The sequence below is a fragment of the Bubalus bubalis genome, chromosome X (assembly GCF_019923935.1).
Source record: "Bubalus bubalis isolate 160015118507 breed Murrah chromosome X, NDDB_SH_1, whole genome shotgun sequence".
Taxonomy (NCBI): domain Eukaryota; kingdom Metazoa; phylum Chordata; class Mammalia; order Artiodactyla; family Bovidae; genus Bubalus; species Bubalus bubalis.
Genome location: NC_059181.1, coordinates 83,269,588 through 83,286,539, shown reverse-complemented (window position 1 = coordinate 83,286,539; position 16,952 = coordinate 83,269,588). Strand labels below are relative to the sequence as shown.

Genomic DNA, 16,952 nt, shown 5'->3' with positions numbered 1-16,952 from the left:
AAATAGTCAATAGTCAATCATTTTTGGACAACTTAGTCATGGCTCAGAACAGCACCAGTTGACAAATTTGATTTCCTTGGAGAAGAGATTGACAGCTCAGAGGTTGCAGCCACACAGATGAAATATTCATGAATAATTTAAAGGAGGGGGTGGGAGCCACTATTTATTATTCATCACATGCCATTTATTGAAATAGGCATATTAAGGACGCCATGTCATTTTATAAGTAAGCAATACCACCACCACCACCACCTTGCATTTATAGACTTCTTTTTGATTGTCAGTGTATCTCATCATAATCCGCTCTCCTGGTTTAATGAATAAATGGACCAGTAGAGACTATGCCACTCGTGACTTACAGAGAGAAAGGCCTTGGGTGTGTAGGAGGGTCTGCCAAATGTTTCTGCTACTCCCCCAAGCTCAGTCTAATATGTCTGGAGTACCCTTTCTATGCAGGTCACTCAGCATCCCTACCATGGTAATTTGGGACACTGATGGTGCTAATATGTTAGGAGGATTATTGAAATCATTTTGCTGATGAGAATGCAGAGCTTAAACCTCTTGCTTAGGGCCACAAAGGAAGAAAACAGCAAATAAGGATGCACAGTCAAGCTTCTTGAGTCCCAGTCTAGAGCTCTTTCCACTATCTTTCTCCAACCTCATGTGATCATGCTCAAAGTGGAACCAAACAGCTAGGTACTGGGTTATCTCTTCATTGGACACCACCTCATCACCTTCTACTTAAAGATACACCAAAAATATTGGTTCTCGGAAAGATTAGGAGATCTTTTCTGGTATATTAGGCTTTGGGGGAAACTGAGTTAAGCACAAAGCTCATTTTTGTTTGTTTTACTTCTTGTTTTGATTGACTAACTTTAGTGATCACTGTCCAGAGCTGGAGATATACAAGATACAAGAAACTGGACAGTCTGGGATTTGTTTACCTATTTTACAGTCATCTGCCTCTTCTCAAAAGGAACACAGCAGAAATGCCACCTCTTTCAGGGTCCTTGTCACTTTAGTTGTTTGTAAAGTCTATATTAGTGCAACTTGATATTTTCCCCATACTTTTCTCCTCATTATTGGGAAATATGTTTGGAATGTGTCTTTCCATCAGGATCATCCTCTAACTCTGACCATGTGAGCTAATTCACCAATAACTTACTCACGGAGCTTGGACTCAAGTCAAGGGAGATGGGCAGATGTTCACCTCCTTCCTGAGATTCACAATCTTCTGGAATCTTGAGTCACAAAGCATGGGGAATGGGGAAGTAAGCCAGGAGGTAGGAAGAGGGAAAATGTTTGACACTAGGGATATAGTGGAAAAGAGTTCTAAAATAAAACTACCAACATAGGCCAAATAGCTGGAGGATATTGACTAGAAAAAAATATATACGCATACAGTAACTAACTTCTGACTCCAAATGTTCCTTCTCATGGTCTGATTGAGTCTGTCAGCCCAGGTGACACAATATATGGTTCAAGAAATATGGTCACTATGGTGGCAGGTAGTGAGTTTTATTGAGTTTGGAGGGTCAATGCATCTGAGATAGGCAATCAACTTTCAGTTAGTGGCTTCTATATCCAAATATATGGGACAGAGGGACCACTCATGGATGTTCTCCAGGCCATATGAACCCATGAAAATCCTAAGGTATAGAAGGAGTGAGAACAATGAAACAATAAAATTCAGTGGTTGTCCTTACCATTTTCATCCAGAGAAAAGTCATCCTGAGCATAGCGAAATTTTTCAGGACCGCAGGCAATAAACACATCATCATCACCAAAGAAATCATGGAGACAGGTTACCTACAGAGAAAGCAGAGACAGTGATTTGATATTTGATGGTCTTGTGACAATGAACTTCATACATCATCTTAAGTCCCCAGGGATCTCCTTTTTCTCAAAATACCAGGCTCATAGTCTGCACCACAGCCCCTGGCGAGTAAAAGATACACAGAGTGTCATTTTCTTTTCATGTTGCATGTGTGGCATTTTGTTTCCATCTTATCAAGAGTAACTTCAAGACCATGTCAAATGGAATGTTCCCCTTTGAATAAAAGTCAGCAAGTAGATAGCCCTGTAAATGTCACCTTTCCTCAGAGCTTCATAGGTGGAGTGTTGCTAACTCAACTCTGGGGTCAAGGGTGTAGGCCAAGGAAGATGAGAAAGATCTTCCACAGCTTGAGGTGGACTGACTCCATGGCTGACTGAGATGTGGAAGTCCCTCTCTCCAGCTTCAGGAGTTTTGACGGAAGGAGACCAGGTTTTAACCACTCTGGACCCACCCAAAATTGGACCTTTTCCTAAAAGTGTATCAAAAACCTAGTAGTGGCCCAAAATACCATCCTTTCCTGAAGAAAAGGGAGGGGAAACCTGTCCTGACCACTTAACATTTAATCAAGAGCAATGGGCCCCTGTAGGCATGAGGCTCTGCTGGTCAATGCATGTTCCCAGGATCCTTCCCACCCTCTTGTGTCCTATGCATTGCTGCTTCTCCACAGTAGAGAGACAGTCCCCCCAACTCCTTTCTGCACAAACAAATGAGGGCTCCTGGGAAAGTATGCTGCTCCCTGCAGTCTCCCCACTTCTCAGCTTTCCTAATTACATTTGATAATTAGTCCAGCACACCAGGGAAACCCCAGGAGAAACCATAGAGTCAAAACATTCTTATCCCAATCCTTAGCTTGAAAGTGTTCAAAGCTTCTAATTGTTTTAAGCTACCCATTCAAGCTGCCTTCAGTGGTTTTCCAAAGGCACAGTGCTCACAAACTAACAACAGCTTGCTGGGTGCAGAGAGCAATATGTTACATTTGAAAAATGTTTATATTAATAACATCATTCCCCACCCAGGGTCTATTCAATCCCTGTTCCCCCAACCAAGATGATTGCAAGCCTTACACAAAGCAAGAGATGCTTAAAGATTATCCCCATTGTCTCAGCCTCCCAATCACCCAAAGGATGCCAAGAAAAGGGAGGGAGACTTGGAGCATGGCCAAGTTTGCTCCTATTAAGCCTCTTCCCACCCTGGGTCCTGACCTCATCAAATAGGCCACCATCCTTCTTCAGCCCACTCATCCTCACCCATTCATTCCACAATCATGTAATGACAAACAGAGCTACCACCAATTGAATGCTTACTCTGAACAGGCACTCTGCTAAGTACTTCCAAATCTGTCATCCCATTTACTCTCACAACAAATCCAAGAGGTCAATGTTATTGTCATCACTAGCTTATAGATGAGAAAACTGAGGTCCAGAGACAATAAGTAAATGAGTCAGGTGGAACGTGATGAAGTCACGTAAGTACAGATTGATGTGATCCTAACCTGTGCTTTTAGCCACTCAGTAATAAAAGCACTTACATGTGGTTCAGGCATTGGGGAGACAAAAATGAGTAAGACTTAGGCCACAGACTTCATGGAGCTCATAATCTGATGGATGAGATACACTGAAATAGAGCATTTCAATATTGTGTCAGGAGTGCTAGGAGTATTTGCAGGTGCCATAAGAGCTATTTAGTACCACATTCAAGTGACCCAGTCACTAGCTGGCATGTTAGTTCAATAAGCAGCCTGCATATTTCCCTGGTGGGTTTCTGAGGTGGCTCAGTGGTAAAGAATCTGCCTGCCAAGGCAGAAGGTGCAAGAGACGTGGGTTTGATCCCTGGGTCAGGAAGATCCCCTGTAGGAGGAAATGGCAACCCACTTGAGTATTCTTGCCTGGAAAATCCCATGGACAGAGGAGCCTGGCAAGCTACAGTCCATAGGGTCACAGAGTCAGATATGACTGAGAGAACACACACACATATTGCCCTGGTAGTAGAGACAATGATAGAGGCTACACACATGGCTTTGAACCCTTTTGCAGAGTCCCACTGACATCTTGGACCAACAAATTTGGAGCCCCTAACTTTGACACATTGTATGTCTCTGAATTATTTATGCCCTTGCTGCCTCTTGACCTTGAAGATCTCTGCCACACTCTGTATCTGGGGTTGCCCCTGACTGGCTTCATTTAGTTGTGGTCATGAGTGAGGGAAGCCTCTCCCTTGGGTACCCCTCCATTCATGGTCTCTATTTAGCACTGTGTTTCAAAACCTGTCTGTATTTTCATGCTGCTGCTGCTAAGTCACTTCAGTTGTGTCCGACTCTGTGCGACCCCATAGACGGCAGCCCACCAGGCTCCCCCGTCCCTGGGATTCTCCAGGCAAGAACACTGGAGTGAGTTGCCATTTCCTTCTCCAATGCGTGAAAGTAAAAAGTGAAAGTGAAGTCGCTCAGTCGTGTCAGACTCTTAGCGACCCCATGGACTGCAGCCTACCAAGCTTCTCCGTCTGTGGGATTTTCCAGGCAAGAGTACTGGAGTGGGGTGCCACTGCCTTCTCCGTGTATTTTCATGAGTACTCACCTATTCCTTCCCATTAAATCGCAGGTCCCCTGACGGTAAAGACCAAATTGAATCCCTCCCTTTGTATCTTCCCATGGTTCCTGGTAGAGCACTTAATCACATAGTAAGAATTTAGTCAAGGCTGTTTTTGCCTCAATTGAATGTACAGAAAATAAGGAGGCTTTGAAAGGGTACAGAAAGGCAGAAAAGTAGAAACAAGAAATCAATAGTGACAGACAATGCGACCTAGCATTCAAAGGTTTTGACAGGTAGCAGAAATACATAAATTTAGGAATAAGAAAGGAGCAATGACTGTGAATTAAGAAGTTATTCTTTGTATCACTATGCCAATTACTTTGAAGACAGATGAAATGAATCATTTTTAAAGGAAAACACAAATAAAGAAATTAGCAAAAAAGAAATGGAAAACCTCAACCAACTACTGGTCATAAAAAGAATTTAGTAAATACTTCAAACGGCAACCCTTCCCCCAAAGGTACCAGACCATTCATTTTGGAGGTACTTGTGAAAATCACTTCCCCAGAAGAAAAACCAAAAGCTCAAAAGCAGCCATTGTGGTGACGTGCCATGCTATCCTATTGTAGAACAACAAAGCCTTCATAGATTGCTCTGGGGGCTGCTGTTAAAATGATCCACCCTTCTCCAACTCCAAGCCTCTCTGCCCCCACCCAGGCTTTGGGAAGAGTCTTTGGATAACCTCTTCTCTGGGGAGCTTCTAAGAAAGGCAAAGCCCCTGTGCTTCTGACAAACTCACAATGGTGTGGCTGGCTTCAAACACGTTCATTTTGCAATCCAGCTGTTTAGCATCAGGTTTCCCATGTGATCCCACCCCACATTTTACTGGCTCCTGAATGTAGACAAATTCACACGGTGCATGTGGATACCCAGCTTTCCCAAATGCCTTGGATACTGAGACACAACAACCCTTCCCTGCTTTGTTACAGAGTTGGGAAAATAGAAAGCCCTCTATGTTAAATATGAGGAACCCAAAACATAGAATGTCAAAGTGGCTGAAGGATACCCAGATGGATCATAGCAGAGCTGAGACTAGCACTCAGGTATCCTGATTCAAATCAGGACAAAACAATTCAATTGCTTGAGAGGACATGCCCTCCTAAGCCCTGATTTCAAAGGTATACAGGCAGCAGGGCCACCTTTTGTCCTCATCAATGCCCAAGATACATTAGAATGTTTTAGTGGATTGAAGAAAGAAAACATCTTCATGGATCACATTTTTAATTTACGGATAAGAAAACTTCTTTTCACTACCATAACTGGTAACTGAGTATGCAGTAGAGAAGGACAGGAGGAGGAAAAGAACAAAGAAGAAGGAAAAAAAGGAGGGGAATGGAGTGTAAGAAATAATTTCCAAATGAAACTCACACTCATATCTGCTTTTTAAAATTTCATTCAGGGGCTTCCCTGGTGGCTCAGTGGTAAATTGCCTGAAATGCAAGGGACATGGGTTTGATCCCTGGTCTGGGAAGATCCCACATGCCTCAGAGCAACTAAACCCATGCACCACAATTACTAAGCCTGTGCTCTAGAGTCTGTGAGCTGCAACCACTGAAGTCTGCATGCTCTAGAGCCTGTGCTCCGCAACAACAGAAGCCATGGCAATGAGAAGCATGAGCACTGAAACTAGAGAGTAGTCCCTGCTCGCTGCAGCTAAAGAAAAGCCTGAGCAGCAGTGAAGACCCAGCATAGCCCCCCAAAAATAAATTTCTGTTTGGTTAACATAATACAAATACACTTTAGGTTACGTTGCAAATATCTAATTTTGCAAGCCAGTTTTTTTGTGATAAAATTTCTGTCGTGAAGGGGCAATGAAAGTGGTAAAAATAATAATTATTATGATACCACTTACAGCATCCTCAGAGATCAAGGGTCTTGCTGACATCAGCTTTTGTTTGAAACACACTTGGGTATTTAAGTCAGAGAAGGGAACACAAAAGCATGACACCTGTCCATGTAATTAATCAACTGCCAGCACAAAATCAATAAAATCAATCAACTCCTATTAACATTAAACCATTTATTCCCTGTTCTTCCTTTAAAAAAAAAACCCAGCATGAGTTGGGGGAAGGGAGGCTAGCTTGGTTGTGCATTAGCATGAACAATAGACTATATGGACCATCCAGTGGCTTCAATGTCAAAGTACAAATGGGGAAATGGAGACAACAGATCACTGTGTGCGGGCAGTTTGAGTCCATTAGCTACAAATGGCAATTTCACTCTGTGATTCGATATAAGCTTGATTAGATTTTCCATCCACATATTACAGATGCTGGCAATTATTATTAGTTCTCATACATGTCTGCTGCTGGTAGATTCTACATTTCACTATCTAACTGTTCAGAAAGAGATGTTATCTCAGGAATTAAGGTCTTGCTTGTCTATGAGACTCACTTTCAACATGCAAAATATTTTCATTGAAAGTTAAATTCCACTAATATTCATTCATAAAGTACTTACTGTGGCAAAGGGACTACGTGAGAGATACAGAAACGTATAATAAGAGGCCCCTGTGTTCCGAGTTGACAGCATAATACAGAAGTCAGAACTTCACAAATAATTGGACTACAAGGCAGACTGTTGTTAGCACTATTATAGAGGCACTCAGAGCAAGTGGAGTATGGGAGACAAAGAGAAGAATTCTAATCAGAACTGGGGAAGGCTGCCAGAGAAGACGACATGAAGTCTGACTCCTGAAGGATGGTTGGCATAGAGATTGATGAGAGAGGAATAAAAGGTATTCCAGATAACTGCAGAAATAAATGCAAGGAAGCAGGAACCTGCCTTTTTCTCTTTCCTTTCAGCCCTGGAAAAAGAACTGAATCTTGTCCTCTAGAGACACAGAGATTCTAACTCTCTACGGCACAATTGCCCAGACCCATCTGCCAGCCTTCTGCACAGACAAAACATCCAGTTGTTGACTGGTGGAATTCAGGGTGAAGAGACAGTGTCTATGGGGAGAGGAGTGGCCCCAGTGGTGAAGAACAGGGAACCTTGTGGCGAGGAAGTCAAACCACACTGATTTCCTGGTCTTGCCAACAGTGTGCCCTGCCCATAGAGTGGTTGGCAAGCTTTCCAAAATGAGTTAATGAAAGATTCAGTAAACATTACGGGTGAGGCTTTTTCTAAAAGTTACTGCTAACTCTCATTCTGGAACATTTCCTGCCTGCCTGCCTTGGATGGGCTCCAGTCACAGGCTGGCACAGGGTTGGCGTTGTGATCTAAGTTGCTGTTCCTTATCTCTAGACTCCTATATTTAACTGCCTGCTTGATAGTGCCACTTGTTTATCTGAGAGGCATCTCAGATTTAATAAGCCCAAGATGGAACTCTCATTGCTCCCTCTCCAAACCCTACTTCCCTTTCCGCTTTCCTCATCTCATGCACTGGTACCACAATTCTCCTAGCTTCCCAAACCAGAAACCTGGGACTCACTTTTGACTAGAAGTCACATTTTACCTTGTCCATTGTCACTCTCCTAGTCCAAGATACAATGCAGTAGCCTTGTAACCAGCCTCTGTACATCCATTCTTGGCAGCACACCCCCACCACCCCGTAGACATACACTCGCAACTCTTCTTACTGTGGGCAGAGTAATACTTTAAAAATTTAATATGGCATATCACTTTTCTGTGAAAAATCCTCCAAAGCCTGTCAACCAGAGGTAGAATAAAATTCACGTTGTATCTTGGCTCTGTATTATCCAGTCTCTTACATCACATGTGCTAACTAGCTCTGGTCACACTGGCCTTCTTTCTCCTTCTCAAACACATCAAGAACTTTCATTCTTCAGAGCCTCCCTCTTGGAGGTCCCTCTATGTAGAAAGTACTCGTCCCAGATAGTCACAGACCTAGCTGCCTCTTCACCAGCAAATCTACCCTGGTGACCCAGTGGTTAGAACTCAGAGCCTCCACTGCTGGAAGCCTGGGTTCTGTCTCTCATCAGGAAACTAAGTTCCCACAAGCTGAGGGGCCCAGCCAGAGCAAAACAAAAACAACAAAAATATATATGAAAAAATAAAGCACCATATACTGTATTTAAGCATGAGCAACCCTCAGTTTGGGGCTTCCCTGGTGGCTCAGAAGGTAAAGAATCTTCCTGCAATGCAGGAGACCCAGGTTTGATTCCTGGATTGGGAGACCCCCTGGAGAATGGAATGGCTACTCACTCCAGTATTCTTGCCTGGAGAATTCCACGGACAAAGGAGCCTAGCGGCTCCTCTGGGGAGTGACAGTCCATGGGGTCACAGAGTTGGACACAACTGAGCAACTAACACTTTCACTTTTCAGCCCACATGCCATCCTCGCTTAAATTTCAGATCTTTTATTTAACCCCCAAAATTAGTCACTATTTTAAATAATTAATATTGTTTAAATTTATCTACGTACATGTTTGCCAGTTTATTCGATCACCATTTCTTGTTAAGACTCAGGACTTTCTTCTGGGGTCATTTTAAAATTATGTACCTGTTTGACCTTCCTACTCTTATCTTCCATATCTCATTCTCACCATATTTTCCATCTTCTTAACTCTTGGGGCAACATTCTGGAAAACATCTCCAAATCTGAGGTTTGCTCTGTCTTCAGATATATTTAACTTGCTGTTTTAACCTACTCAAACAGCTTCACATTTCAACAACAATAATTTTGACTTTTAGAAATTCTATTTTATTTTTTTACCCAGATTTCCAGGTCATAGGTGAGTCCCTTTTTCTTATCCCATTTTGATTACATATTTTGTTTATCTAAATAATCTATATTAAGTTCCTTTAGGTCCTTACCTGATCATTCTAGTATCTTCTGTCCTAGAGAACCAAAATCTGTTGTTTCTGCTAACTCTCCCTCATGTTGATTTGTTTCCTTGTGTGTTTGATAGTTTTAAAATGTGGAGCTCCTACTTGACTAAGTTAAATCTTTGGGACCCCTGAGGGGTCTAGATTGGGGATGCTTTCCTCTGAAAAAGACGGCAATTTATTTCTGCTGGGTGCCAGAGGCACTAACAATGTGGGGGCTCTTTTTATTCACCTATGGTTTCCCTAGTGACATGAATAATATGAATTTGTTTCAGACCTGAGCCAGAGCAAGCAAGCTTTGGGCTGCAAATTCTCAAGTGCGTACTTCCAGTAGCACCAGGCACAGCAGCATTAAGAGTAGTGCTCTTGTTTATTTTGTTTCCTACATACAGTCATGACAGAGACAAACAGTTTATGTGTAGGTTTTGGGGATATTCCCTTTTAAGGGTCCTGGCTTAATGCAGAGATTGCAGCATCAGGTCCCTCACTTTTCAAGGACCTTGTGTCAACTGAAAAAAAAAAACAGTCCCTGCATAATATAAGAGTGTGAATCAAGTTTATTCAGTATCTTACTGAGGACTATAGCCCAGGAGACAGCCTCTCAAACAGCTCTGAGAAATTGTTTTAAATAGGTAAGGGAGGAGGTTAGCAGATAGGTGATTTCAGGGAAGGAGGTATGTGCAACTACGCACACATCTTGGTAGAAAGTTGCTGCTAGTCACAAGGAATAGATATCTTAGTTAATGGTTTTAGTGCTTTTCTAAAAAGAGAAAGATGCAAGAAACCAGGTTCATAAAAAGTTGCTCATGAAAATAATCTACCTGAAGGCTTGTTCTGCCAGTTTTCCTGGAGCACTGAATGCCTCATCTTGATCTGTCATGAACTCTGTTTAGGGTGGGTTGAAGGTCAGTGACTCAAGTGGCTAATGACTCCCCTTGTAGACCCAGATGATAAGTACATTCTTTAGTTTGCACCTGCATGTCCTGCATTTCTGATAATATCTAAAGCACTGGCTCCAATTATGGGGGTTTTGCCCTCAGGGAAGCTTAAACTTTTACATAGTGCCTGCTGTTCTAGTTTCAACATCTGGTGCCGCTTCCCTCTCCTGGCTTTTTTGGGGGTTTGTTTTCCCGAAAGCTTAGAAAAACATTTTTAAAAGTGTGTTGCAGGTTCCTCAAAACACTAAACATAGAATCACATACAACTGGGTTCCTGAAACCAATTTCAACTTCTGAGGGGGTGTGTGTGTGTATGTGTGCGTGTTGTTTCTCCATACCTCCAATAAGTAAAACCTGGATACCAGCATGGTGTCCTACAGTTCAACTCAATTATGACACTATCTGGAGACAGCATCAGATTCCATAGGTTAAGGGTTCAGTCTTACAAGACTGCCCCTAACCCTTCAGAGATAAGCCACAAGCCCAGGTTGTTTTTACCTATACTTCTGACCAACTGGCTATAGGTCAGGGGTTAAATTTCTTCCCATTGGAGTAAACAGAGCAGACTTGTTTGGGGTCTTCTAGTGCTAGGAAGCCAGCAGGAGGACACTTTGACCCCATCAATGTCTAGTCTCATTTCTTAATGACCACCTTGCTGGGATGAGTCCTGTTTCCTCTTTGTTTCACTCCTATGAATATTTACTTTATTCATCTCATTTCTCAATAACCATTTCAAAATTTCACCTTGTTGGGAAGAGTCCCCTCCGCCCCTCTCTAATTCCCTGTTAATTAACCTAATGATGGGTCTTTGTGGCTGCGTGGGCTTTTCTCTAGTTGGGGTGAGCAGGGGCTACTCTCTAGCTGCAGAGTGAAAGCTTCTCATTTAGGTGGTCTCTCTTGTTGCAGAGCACAGGCTGCAGGGCACGAGGGCTTCAGTAGGTGCAGCACATGGACTCAGGAGTTGTGCTCCTGGGCTCTAGAGCACAATAGTTGTGGCACATGAGCCCAGTTGCTCTGCAGTATATGGGATCTTCCCAGACCAGGGATCAAACCCATGTCTCCTGCATTGGCAGGTGGACTTTTTACCACTGAGCCACCGAGGAGCCCAAACCTAATGTTTTTATTAGCATCTCTAAGACCCTGAGGGGAAACTGAGGCAGAAAATTCCATAAGGCTTCCAGAACTGTTTTTGTAAGTTTTGCAACAGTAAGATTATAAGGGGTATCCATGTGAAAGAGCCCTGGATAATGGGCATAATCAGCTAATGGATATTCCAGTCATCACAAAGCCAGTCCTCCATGGCTTGCATACAAGCATCAGCTGCTTAATCTGGAGTACTCTACTTGACATTCACAGGGGGAGATGGACAGCCCTTCTTTTCAGGGTAAATGGACCTTACAGTGCACTTTACCCAGTCCACCAGACTGGCTGTTTCCTTGGGAAGAACCTGCTTTCTGTCTGAATCACATATAGACATTGGTGATTGTTTCATAGTGACCTGTAGGTCCTGTGTCAATGCAAGCATGCTCTTCCACCAAAACCAAAGACAAAGACACAGTTTCTAAATTAGTCACTCTCATAATCCATTTTGGTAACGGTTTCTCAGGAGACTGATGATACTGATTCACAAAATAAGACAACACCTTCACACTACACTTCCTAGTATCGGTAGTTTCTTGGTTTTTCCCTCTTTCCATGCTGACTACCTGTCTTGGTAACCAGAGGTCTTAGAAGGTACTTTCTTTTGTCCTTGCACAATTTTTAACCTTGGTGGTGGTGGTGGTGGTGGTGGAGCAGTTGCAGCTCTGAGTCACTGATATCTGCTTTTCGTCTAGCATCAAAATCTGACACACTATTCTTGTTTACTTTTAGTTTATATACTATAGATCACAATAACAGGAGAGTGAATATTTTGCCTCTGTCTTACTAGTTTACATTTCCTTATGCATCCAGTGACTAAATTCCAAGAGTTGGATCCATCTCTAAATTCCATTGGTAACTTTTACCTTTAGGAAATGATTGCAGCATGGCGGCTGCTCTGTACTGTGGGTGACCAGATGACCTTTGATTCCACGTTGTTCTCCTATCCTTTTATCCTTTTTCTTTCCAAATCGCAAGTTTCTGTAAGCCAGGGCTCTTTTAGCAAATCCCACTTCACTGACACCAGTCATCAATCCCAAAGCGTGTGTGTGTGTGTGTGTGCACGCGCGCTGGCGGTTGGGGGCGGGGGTGGTGGTTTCCCACACTAACAAACAACTCTTGGACACCAGCTGGGTGTTCTACAATTCAGCTCAATTCTCACACTACCTACTACCCAGACATAGTAACAGATCCTACAGGTTAAGTGCTCAGTCCCACAAGTCTGCCCCCAACTCCTCCATTTCCTATGCCATTCACAAGTCCAGGTGGTCATGTTTGACTATAAATCAGAGGTTCCCAAGACCCCTTCCTTGTGTTTAATTTGCTAGAGTGGCTCACAGAGCTCAAGAAAATATTTACTTACTAGATCACCGGTTTATAATAAAAGAATATAACTCAGGAACAGCCAGATGGAAGAGATGCTTAGGGCAAGGTATGGGGAAAGGCCATGGGGTGTCCATGCTTTCTCTGAAGGTGTCAGTCTCCCTTGCTGTCCATGTGTTCACCAACCCAGAAGCTCTCCAAACCCTCTCTTTTGGGTTTTCATGGAGGCTTGATTACATAGGCATGATTAATTAAATCATTGGTAATCGGATATCCTTTCAATCCCCAGTCCCTCTCCCCTCCCAAGAGGTCTGGGTGTGGGACCAAAAATCCCAACCCCTTAATCACATGACTGATTCTCCTAGCAACCAGCCCCCATCCTCAGTTGCTTTCTAAAAGTCACCTCATTGACATAATAGAAACATCTTTATAGCTCTCATCATTTGGAAAATTCCAAGAATTTTTAGAGCTCCTTGACAAAAAAACAGGGACAAAAACCAAAGATTCATTTCTTATTATGAATCACAAAATGAATTATGAATCACAGTTCAGTTCAGTCACTCAGTTGTGTCTGACTCTGTGACCCCAGGGACTGCAGCACACCAGGCTTTCTTGTCCTTCACTATCTCCTGGAGTTGGCTCAAACTCATTTCCATTTCGTCCCCTGTCATCCCCTTTTCCTCCTGCCTTCAATCTTTCCCAGCATCAGGGTCTTTTCCTATGAGTCGGCTCTGCACATCAGGTGGCCAAAGTATTGGAGCTTCAGCTCCAGCATCAATCTTTGCAATGAATATTCAGGATTTATTTACATTAGGATTGATTTCCATTAGGATTAATTGGTTTGATCTCCTTGCTGTCCAAGGGACTCTCAAGAGTCTCCTCCAACACCACAGTTCAAAAACATCAATTTTTCAGTGCTAAGCCTTCTTTATAGTCCAACTCTCACATCCATACATGACTACTGGAAAAACCATAGCTTTGACTATATGGACCTTTGTCAGCAAAGTGATGTCTCTGCTTTTTAATATGCTGTCTAGGTTTGCCATAGCTTTTCTTCCAAGGAGCAAGCATCTTTTAATTTCATGGCTGTGGTCACCATCTGCAGGGAGTTTGGGGCCCAAGAAAATAAAGTTCTGTCATTGTTTCCATTGTTTCCCTGTCTATTTGCCATGAAGTGATGGGACCAAATGCCATGATCTTAGTTTTTTGAATGTTGAGTTTTAAGCCAGCTTTTTCATTCTCCTCTTTCACCTTCATCAAGAAGCACTTTGCTTTCTGCCACAAGGATGGTTTCATCTGCATATCTGAGATTATTGACATTTCTCCTGGAAATCTTGATTCTAGCTTGTGCTTCATCCAGCCTGGCATTTCGCATGATGTACTCTGCATATAAGTTAAATAAGCAGGGTGACAATATACAGCCTTGACGTACTCCTTTCCCAATTTGGAACGGCTCCATTGTTCCATATCCAGTTCTAACTGTTGCTTCTTGATCTGCATATAGATTTCTCAGGAGGCAGGTGAGGTGGTCTGGTATTCCCATCTTTTGAAGAATTTTCCATAGTTTGTTGTGATCCACACAGTCAAAGGCTTTGGCATAGTCAATAAAGCAGAAATAGATGTTTTTCTGGAATTCTCTTGCCTTTTCTATGATCCAACAGATGTTGGCAATTTGATCTCTGGTTCCTCTGCATTTTCTAAATCCAGCTTGAACATCTGGAAGTTCATGGTTTACATATTGCTGAAGCCTGGTTTGAAGAATTTTGAGCATTACTTTACTAGCATGTGAGATGAGTGCAATTGTGCGGCAGTTTGAGCATTCTTTGACATTGCCTTGCTTTGGGATTGGAATGAAAACTGACCTTTTCTAGTCCTGCAGCCACTGCTGAGTTTTCCAAGTTTGCTGGCATATTGAGTGCAGGACTTTAACAGCATCATCTTTTAGGATTTGCAATAGCTCAGGTGGAATTCCATCACCTCCACTAGCTTTCTTTGTTCATAGTGATGCTTCCTAAGGCCCACTTGACTTTGCACTCCAGGATGTCTGGCTCTAGGTGAGTGATCACACCATCATGGTTATCTGGGTCATTAAGATCTTTTCTGTACAATTCTTCTGTGTATTATTGCCACTTCTTCTTAGTATCTTCTGCTTTTGTTAGATCCATACCGTTTCTGTCCTTTATTGTGCCCATTTTTGCATGAAATGTTCCCTTGGTATCTCTAATTTTCTTGAAGAGATCTCTAGTCTTTCCCATTCTATTGTTTTCCTCTATTTCTTTGCATTGATCACTTAGGAAGTCTTTCTTATTTCTTTTTGCTATTCTTTGGAACTCTGCCCTCAGATAGGTATAGCTCTCTTTTTTGCCTTTGCCTTTAGCTTCTCTCCTTTTCTCAGATATTTGTAAGGCCTCCTCAGACAACCATTTTACCTTTTTGCATTTTTTTCTTGGGGATGGTCTTGACTGCCTCCTGTACAATGTTACAAACCTTCACACATTGTTCTTCAGGCACGCTGTCTATCAGATCTAATCCCTTGAATCTATTTGTCACTTTCACTGTATAATCATAATGGATTTGATTTAGGTCATACCTGAATGGTCTAGTGGTTTTCCCTACTTTCTTCAATTTAAGTCTGAATTTTGCATTAAGGAGTTCATGATCTGAGGCACAGTCAGCTCCAGCTGCTGGTCTTGTTTTTGTTGACTGTATAGAGCTTCTCCATCTTTGACTGAAAATAATATAATCAATCTGATTTTGGTATTGACCATCGAGTGATGTGCATGTGTAGAGTCATCTCTTGGAAAAGGGTGTTTGTATGATCAAGTGCGCCCTCTTGGCAAAACTCTGTTAGCCTTTGCCCTATTTCATTTTGACTCCAAGGCCAAACGTGCCTGTTACTCCAGGTATCTCTTGACTTCCTACTTTTGCTTTCCAATCCCCTATGATGAAAAGGGCACCTTTCTTTGTGTTAGTTCTAGAAAGTCTTGTAGATCATCATAGACCCATTCAACTTCAGCTTCTTCAGCATTAGTGGTTGGGGCATAGACTTCGATTACTGTGATATTGGAAACAAACAGAGTCATCCTATCTAGGTTTTTGAGATTGCGCCGAAGTACTGCATTTCAGACTCTTTTGTTGACTGTGAGGGCTACTCCAGTTCTTCTATGAGATTCTTGCCCACAGTAGTAGATATAATGGTCATCTGAATTAAATCCGCCCATTCTAGTCCATTTTAGTTCATTGATTCCTAAAATGTCAATGTTCACCATAAGGCCCAGCAATTCTACTTTTAGGTATATATACTAAAAAAATGAAAGTAGTAACTCAGATAGAAACTTGTATGTAATGTCCATTATTGCTATTCACAATTTCCAAAAGGTAGAAACAAGTATCCAACAGATGAATGTATAAACAAAATGTGGCATATACATACAATAGAGTCGTACTGTATTGATGTATTTGTACAATTCAGCCACAAAAAATGCAGTTTTGATGCATGTAGATTGGACTTTGAAAACATTATGCTAAATGAAATAAACTAGATGCAAAAGGACAAATATTATATTTAATTCTACTTAGGTGATGTATCTAGAAAAGACAACATCATTGAGACACAAAATAGATTGGAGGTTACTACAGGCTAGGAGAAAGGGGATTGGGGAGTTATTGCTTAAAGGTAACAGAGTTTCTATCTGGGTGATGAAAAAAATTCTTGAACTAGATAGTAGTGATGATTGAACAACACTGTGAATATAACTAATGCCACTAAACTGTACATATGAAGTGGTTACATGATAAATTTTTATAATATACATTTTACCAGAATTAAAAACATTAATCATATAGTATACAAAACCTATTGAATTTACTTTGAATGATGAGTTGTATATTATGTAGATTATATATCAATAAAGCTGCCAAAAAAGAGAGAAATACAAAGAAAAATTTTTCCATAATTTATTCAGGATTTAGTTGCAGCAGGAAGATTTTTGGAATACTTAGTCTGCCATATTGCAGAAGCAGAAGTCAAATTTCACCTATTCAATTGTGAAGTCTTCCTTATCTACCAGTCTAAGAGACCCACCACCAGCAGCATCACAGTGTAAGATCCAAGTGAGTAGAGCCTCATCTGTCTTGTTCACTGTTGTATTTCCACTAAGTTTAAAATGTCAAATATTTTAAAAAATATTATTGTAATATCTTGTAATAACAAGAGTAGGAAGAGTCTAAGAACCATGATAATTAAAACTTAGTGTCATAATTAAGGATATTAGAGTATAATAAGGTGATTCTAGACTACTAATGACCATTAGCACCACTTATTAGAGAAAATCA

The 16,952-nt window shown here is 41.7% G+C and overlaps 1 protein-coding gene across 3 annotated transcripts in view; it reads right to left on the bottom strand.

Annotated features, from left to right (window-relative positions):
- The window catches only part of DCX (doublecortin), a 124,627-nt gene that overhangs the window by 37,399 nt on the left and 70,276 nt on the right, over window positions 1-16,952 (bottom strand). For all 3 annotated transcript variants that reach the window (XM_025276158.2, XM_025276159.2, XM_025276157.2), the window contains exon 4: window positions 1,707-1,809. In XM_025276158.2, the coding sequence (XP_025131943.1) occupies window positions 1,707-1,809 (103 nt within the window). The remainder of the gene's footprint in view (window positions 1-1,706; window positions 1,810-16,952) is intronic.